At 56.0% G+C, this 6,410-nt stretch overlaps 1 protein-coding gene across 2 annotated transcripts; it reads left to right on the top strand.

Moving 5' to 3' along the window:
* Window positions 1-304: 304 nt before the first annotated feature.
* Uap1l1 (UDP-N-acetylglucosamine pyrophosphorylase 1 like 1) lies at window positions 305-5,708 on the top strand. Of its 2 annotated transcripts, XR_007977785.1 has the most exons (10): window positions 305-657; window positions 895-1,099; window positions 1,273-1,448; window positions 1,662-1,834; window positions 1,935-2,128; window positions 2,528-2,668; window positions 3,178-3,363; window positions 3,892-3,958; window positions 4,302-5,125; window positions 5,243-5,708. XR_007977785.1 is itself a non-coding variant. In XM_052181817.1 (9 exons), the coding sequence occupies exons 1-9, from the start codon at window positions 369-371 to the stop codon at window positions 4,392-4,394; spliced, it is 1,524 nt and encodes a 507-aa protein (XP_052037777.1). In that variant the 5' UTR covers window positions 305-368; the 3' UTR covers window positions 4,395-5,708. The 2 variants fall into 2 exon arrangements, 1 of the variants encoding a protein (XP_052037777.1); XM_052181817.1 differs by having other exon boundaries at window positions 4,302-5,708.
* The last annotated feature ends 702 nt before the right edge of the window (window positions 5,709-6,410 follow it).

The raw sequence follows: 6,410 nt of genomic DNA, 5'->3' as shown, positions 1-6,410 counted from the left end.
TGGTCAGCCCAGTGCAGGTACCTCAGACTTCCTTTCTTCCGCAGAGCAAGGACAGAACAGCTTCACCACGTGGGGTGTGTGGTGAGGGTTGCTTAGGAGAGAAACGCCTAGGCCTTGGGGTACCACGGAGTTAGACTGGGAGGCCAGAGCCTAGCTTTCAAGTCCGGGAAACACGCAGGGGAAACTGTATTAATAGGGGTTGAAGACCCAGAGGACCGAACTGGAGCCCAAGAGGAAAAGAGGGCGGGGTCCCGATGGAGGTGCTGCACCCTGGGCCCGCCCCCCTGGGATCTTAGCCGCCGGCCTGGTCTCGTGACATTGGTCCGAAAGTCACGAGTACGGGCTGAGCCTGCAGCTGCAGTCGCAGTATGGCCTCGGAGACGGATGTACGCGCTCAGCTGCAGCGCGCGGGCCAGGATCATCTCCTGCGCTTCTGGGCCGACCTGGCTCCGGAGGCTCGAGCCGCGCTGCTGGCGGAGCTCGCCTCATTGGAGGCCGACGCGCTGCGAGAGCACTGCCAGCGAGCCTCAGCCGCGGGCGCGCTAGCTCCGGGTCCTCTGCCAGACCTGGCGGCGCGCCTGCAGCCCCTGCCCCCAGAACGCGTGGGCAGCGCGATCCGCTGCGACCAGGAGACACGCCTGCGGTGGGAAGAGGAAGGTAGGCAGCGCCGTGCCAGGCGGGGGTTGGGCAAGCGCTGGCCATTGATGCCGGAAGAGTTGGTGCCTGGGGGGGGGGGGGGGGGAGGACACGGGCTCGGGAAGTGCAGCGGGGAGTTATTTTCCTTGCAACTCCTTCCTCCTGCGCTTAATAGACCCCAAAGTCGTGAAGTAGCAGGCTCACTTGTGGGTCTCCAAAGTGAAAGAGGCCTTTCCTTACGACGCACCTCTCCTCCAGGTTTCCGACAGATTGCTCTGAACAAAGTAGCTGTCCTGCTGCTGGCTGGTGGGCAGGGCACTCGCCTGGGCGTCACCTATCCCAAGGGCATGTATCAAGTTGGGCTGCCCAGCCAGAAGACCCTGTACCAACTGCAAGCAGAGCGGATCCGGCGTGTTCAACAGTTGGCTGACCAGCGACTGGGGACCCACTGCACCGTGCCCTGGTGTGTCCTCTATGCCAGCCTCCCAAAAAGACCATCCCTAAATGATCCAGGCCTACCCCACACCAAGACCTTAGACCCAATCGTAGCCCAGCCCTAGACTACCCAGTGCTTGCCCCCCTTGCCAGGTTGCACCAGACTCCCCTGGAAGCAGCTCACTGCTAGGACATTTACAGGTACATCATGACCAGTGAGTTTACGCTGGGACCCACAATCAAGTTCTTCAAGGAGCATGACTTCTTCCACCTGGACCCCACTAACGTGGTGCTATTCGAGCAGCGCATGCTGCCCGCTGTGACCTTTGAGGGCAAGGCCATCCTGGAACGGAAAGACAAAGTTGCCATGGCCCCAGGTATGGCCCACACCTTGGACAGGGACCTGTTGCCCCACCACCAGGGCCACGGAGCAGAGCTGTGGGTAAGGAGGCCTGACTCCCCGGTAAGATGTACCCCAGCAGTCAGGCCATGCCGCCTGCCCGGCCAGTCTGGACTCACAGGCTCTTCTGCAGCATTTGCTAGACTGAGCCGGATGTCAGGCTGGAGTCCATAACTTTTCTCCTCTCTAGATGGCAATGGGGGCTTGTACCGTGCACTGGCTGACCACCAGATCCTGGATGACATGACGCGTCGTGGTGTAGAGTTTGTGCATGTGTACTGTGTAGACAACATCTTGGTGCGGCTGGCTGACCCAACCTTCATTGGCTTCTGTCTGCTCCAGGGAGCAGACTGTGGTGCCAAGGTGAGCCCCAGGCTTTCATTTTCCTTGGCCCTTGGCTCTACCTCTTGCTAAATCCCATCCTCTACTCCCGGCCCTCTGAGTCTGTGCCCGGTGGCTGCAGGTGGTGGAGAAAGCGTACCCCGAGGAGCCAGTGGGTGTGGTGTGCCAGGTGGATGGTGTCCCCCAGGTGGTGGAATACAGTGAGATCAGCCCCGAGATTGCTGGGCAGCGTGGGGCTGATGGGGGCTTGCTCTACAACGCAGGCAACATCTGCAACCATTTCTTCACCAGAGGCTTCCTGGATATGGTCACCAGGTATGGGGCAGCAGGTGGCTGTGGTATCCCAGACTACACTGGATCTAGGAATGCCACAGTAGCTGGAGCTGACATAGCCCGAGGCAGGCCACTGCTAGGAGTGGCAAGTGGTTGGGTAGAGAGAATCCCTGTGTTACTGTAAATATGCTCTGTGCGGTCTGTATGAGGCCCTGGCCACAGCTCTCTTTTGTGGGTTGGCCCTACCTCTACCCTGTCATTAGCTGGGGGAGATGCGGGCTGCGGGAGGGGTGGGAGGGCATTGTGTCTGGCAGGTCCTGGATTTTGGCCCCAGGAATGCCCAGAGAGAGTATAGCTAGGCCCGTGTGCTGCTTGCTAGACTAGACTGGTGTTCCAGGGTCCCCTGTCTGAGCCACACTCCCTCTGCCCTCTTGCTGCCAGGGAGTGTGAACCCTTGCTGAAGCTGCACGTGGCCGTGAAGAAGGTCCCATACATCGATGACGAGGGACGTCTGGTAAAGCCACTAAGACCGAATGGCATAAAGATGGAGAAGTTTGTGTTTGATGTGTTCCAGTTTGCTAAGTTAGTGGTGGAAGTCACTCATTTTTCCCTCTTCCCTCTCTGTTCTGGGATGAGTTTAGAGGCCCAGTAGGATGTGAGGAAAGTGGGAACTTGTGAGAAGCAGCTGTGGTGGGGGAAGCTTAGGGACTACAGGTTACTTGTTCTCAGGGAAGTCCAGAGGGTGTTCTTGTCCTGAGAACGAGAGCAGAGGGAACATTGGAGGTTCTGAGAGGACAAGGACCCCGTCACCCAGCCCCAGCGATCTCCACAGTTCAGACCCATGGTTTTGGAGTTGCTGGGTGGATCCGTCCTCTTCCTCAGGACATGTGGCAAGCAAGAGTTGGAGGATGAGGTTCCTAGGACCTCGGGAAAGTAAAGGTACTTTTTGTGCCTGCAGGGACCTCCTAGATCACCAGATCACTGAACTGGGGGGAACAGACTCTGAGTCAAGGAAGTGTGGCCTACTGTCGCCTGTCTTAGCAGGGCAGCTGACTGGCCTGCAGGGCATGATGAACCCTTTTTTCCCCCAGGAACTTTGTTGCCTTTGAAGTGTGTCGGGAGGAGGAGTTCTCCCCTCTGAAGAATGATGACACAGCCGACAGAGACAGCCCCTCCACCTCCAGGCGAGCTTTGCTAGCTCAGCACTACCGCTGGGCTCTGCAGGCAGGAGCCCACTTCCTGGATGTCCATGGGGCCCAGCTTCCGGAGCAGTCTGGGTGAGGGGCTCAGGTTAGCCTGGGCAGCAATATTCTCGTCCCAGCTGGCTTCTGATCCAGTGCCACCCCAAATGCAGACAGCTGTGTTCCCAGTGACCATTGACCCAGTTTCTTAATCTCAGGCTCTGCTCAGGGAACCAGGAAGGCAGGGTCTCAAATGTCCCCCCCCAAACACACTCTCATAAACTTTGAAGATGAGACCTAGGCCTAGCCCTCAAGAGACATGGGCAAGTCTCTTCAGGACAAGAGAGGAAAAGGAACTTTGGTGTCTGTCTCTCCTGTTGTCCTTCTGGAGCTGCAGGTAGGCCTGGCTGCCTGAGCTCTGTGCAGGGTCCGTGTGTAATGATTTATTTAGCTAGGCCAGAGCCTAGCAGATGGCCTCATGGGTTTAGGCTGTGCAGAAGGAGAATTGGTGGTGGGAGTATGAGTGGTGCCTGGCGTTCCGTGCTAGGCAGACATGTCCTGAAGGAGCTGGGAGGGTCCCTGCATTCACTTGAGAGGAAGGTGCTGACAGTTGCTCTCCCCTAGCTTGCTCCCAAATGGAGACCCTCCTGCCGTCTGTGAGATATCGCCCTTGGTGTCTTACTCTGGAGAGGTGAGCATGTAGTTCCTGTCCAGGATTTCATGACTTCTGGTTTGTGTCAACTGGAAGAAAATGGGAGAAGCTGGCACTGGGGTAGAAGGTCACAGCCCTGGTTCAGTTGGCCAGTGAAGTGTGAACTTTGGGGATGTGGTGGACTGAGGGGTCTAGAGGCCTTTGCCAATCTCAGAGGGTGTGTGGTACAGGAAAGAATCAAGGCTGAGACCAAGACTTTGGGGAGTCTTCTTAAGGGGAGACGGTATCCCTGTGCTGTCCCTCCCTAACATAGATGTCAGGGCATCCATAGGGTATGGACAGACAACATGAAGCCTTAACCACTGTAACCCCTTGTTTATAGGGGTTGGAAATGTATCTGCGAGGACGAAAACTCCAGTCTCCATTCATTCTGGATGCGGACCAAGCCAGGCTGCTGCAGCCACAAGACTGCTGACCTGCCTGCTCCCAGACTTTCTGCCCGTGGGGTTCTGTAGGGAGGTGATTATGGCTCCGGGGGGCCAGGTTCTGAGTGGACATGCTAACCTGCAGGACACCAAAGCAAGCGTGCTGGCTGGGACCCCTATGGACTCTGGTTCTCTCTCTCTCTCTCTCTCTCTCTCTCTCTCTCTCTGTCTGTCTGTCTCTCTCTGTGTGTGTGTGTGTGTTGTTTATTTTGTTTTTGCCTCCTTGCTGGCTTTGGGGCTGGGCTGAGAGGCAGGGTATTGAGACCATTGGAAAATGGGGCTAAAAGAGGCTTCTGGGTAGGGGGGGGGAGGTGTTGTCTAAGAAGGCAGCATAGGAGAGACCCTTCTAGCATCTGCCCTCCCATGCTCAGCGGACAGTGAGCTGTGCCATCTGGGGTGTAGTTAAGAGACCTGCCCTTGGGCAGCGGGACAATAAACTGGAGTGGGGCTGAGCATGTCACCCCGCGTGCCAGCCAGGACCAGTAGTTGGAGCCTGGTGCCAGTGGTCAAGACTGGGTTGGAGAATTCTGACCCGCATACCCAAGAGGAAAGGTGAAGTCTCCCTGCCTTCTCTAGAGCTCTCCCACAGCCCGAGTCTCCCAGTCACACCCGCAAGGGAGCCTGGCTGCTGTGTCCTGGGTATTTTCCTCCCAGAACGAGAGATCACAGTGGTTGCCTTCTGCAACTGATTTTGACCCAGTCAGGAGCACACCTCATCTTGGTAAGCGCTTAGGGCGGATACTCTGGGATGGAGATGTAGCTTCTGTGTAAAGCTTGGCTCTGTCTGCCGCCCAGCTTTGTTCTGTCACTGACACAGCCAACAGATGTTAATTCACAGCTGTTTTCCCATGACACCGGCCCTTCCTGTAATAGTGGTCAGGACAGGCAGCCTGGTCTGCAGCCACCTGCCCCCAGATATATGGGCTTCTGCTCGTTCCCGTCAGCTTTTCCAGAAGAGGCCAGTGGAAGGAGTGCATTCACCGTTTGGTGTGAAAGCAGCGGACACAGGTCTGGGAAAGGCGGGAGGATCAGACCTGTGGCTGCCATTGGTGGACCAGCGTGTAGAAGTTAAGCTGAGCTTTTGCTGGGCTCTGTGGCCATCTTGCTGTACACCTCAAAAGCAAACGCTGTATCTTGGACCCTTCTCTTACTGTTCCACAGACAAGCCAGGGCCCCTGGGGCAGGAAAGATCAAAGGGATGGAGATGAAAACCTCTTGTCTCCTCTTGAGTAAACAATCAGTTGGGTGGATTCTGGAAGGGACTAAAAAAAATTCAAAGAAATCTCCATGTCCTTTGCCCATTTCCTCGGTGATTGTGCCTTACATGATTATAAGGCTATCAGACTGGGGTAGATAGAGGTACAGTGTTTCAGGATCTCATATGAACATATTAGTGTACTCTGCATTCAATCAAGATGAGTAATTGTCCCCTCAGCATGGAGCTGTCCTTCAGGCAGCCTCTCCATAATCACACCCCCACCATTCTTAGCCCATACTGTCTGAAAAGACTACTGACTTAAGAGTGGACATTTGGAATAGGCCCAGGCTGCTGGGGTTGGTGGGTCTTGTGCACCCCAGCCTGGCCTGGAATCAGCTACACAGGCAAGGCTGACCTTGGACCTCTGAGCCTCCTGACAAGGTGCTCAGTTTATGGGGTGGTGGGAGTTGAGTCCGTGGCTTCATTTGCATGGTAGGCCAGAGCTCCAGCCTCAGATACAGTTTCTCATGAAATGCAGAGGTGGGAATTGGTGGGTCCAGAGGACAGGACTTTGGGAACAGGAGGCTAAGAAACCCTTCATGTTCCCACTCAGCTCTTCACCAGCGTTCAGGGAAATCCAAGACCTAGGACACTCCCGGGAAAACATTTGTGGCAGACCTGTGGCTGGCATTCCCCTTTTTGACAGGCCCCTAATTTTTCAGTGGCCATTGAAGCATCACTTGAGAGCTGGGACCAGTCTGTGTGGGAAGATAGCCAGAGGGACACTAAATGTGACCTGAGAGGGAGG

The sequence above is a fragment of the Apodemus sylvaticus genome, chromosome 5, assembly GCF_947179515.1.
Source record: "Apodemus sylvaticus chromosome 5, mApoSyl1.1, whole genome shotgun sequence".
Taxonomy (NCBI): Eukaryota; Metazoa; Chordata; class Mammalia; order Rodentia; family Muridae; genus Apodemus; species Apodemus sylvaticus.
This window is presented reverse-complemented; position numbering and strand designations above follow the sequence as displayed.

Bases quoted from the DNA above. Each gene is read 5' to 3' on its own strand.
- Uap1l1 (XM_052181817.1), top strand. From the start codon at position 369: ATGGCCTCGGAGACGGATGTACGCGCTCAGCTGCAGCGCGCGGGCCAG. The intron at 1,449-1,661 runs GTATGGCCCACA...TCTCCTCTCTAG, and splicing joins CAAAGTTGCCATGGCCCCAG to ATGGCAATGGGGGCTTGTAC. The intron at 2,129-2,527 runs GTATGGGGCAGC...TCTTGCTGCCAG, and splicing joins TTCCTGGATATGGTCACCAG to GGAGTGTGAACCCTTGCTGA.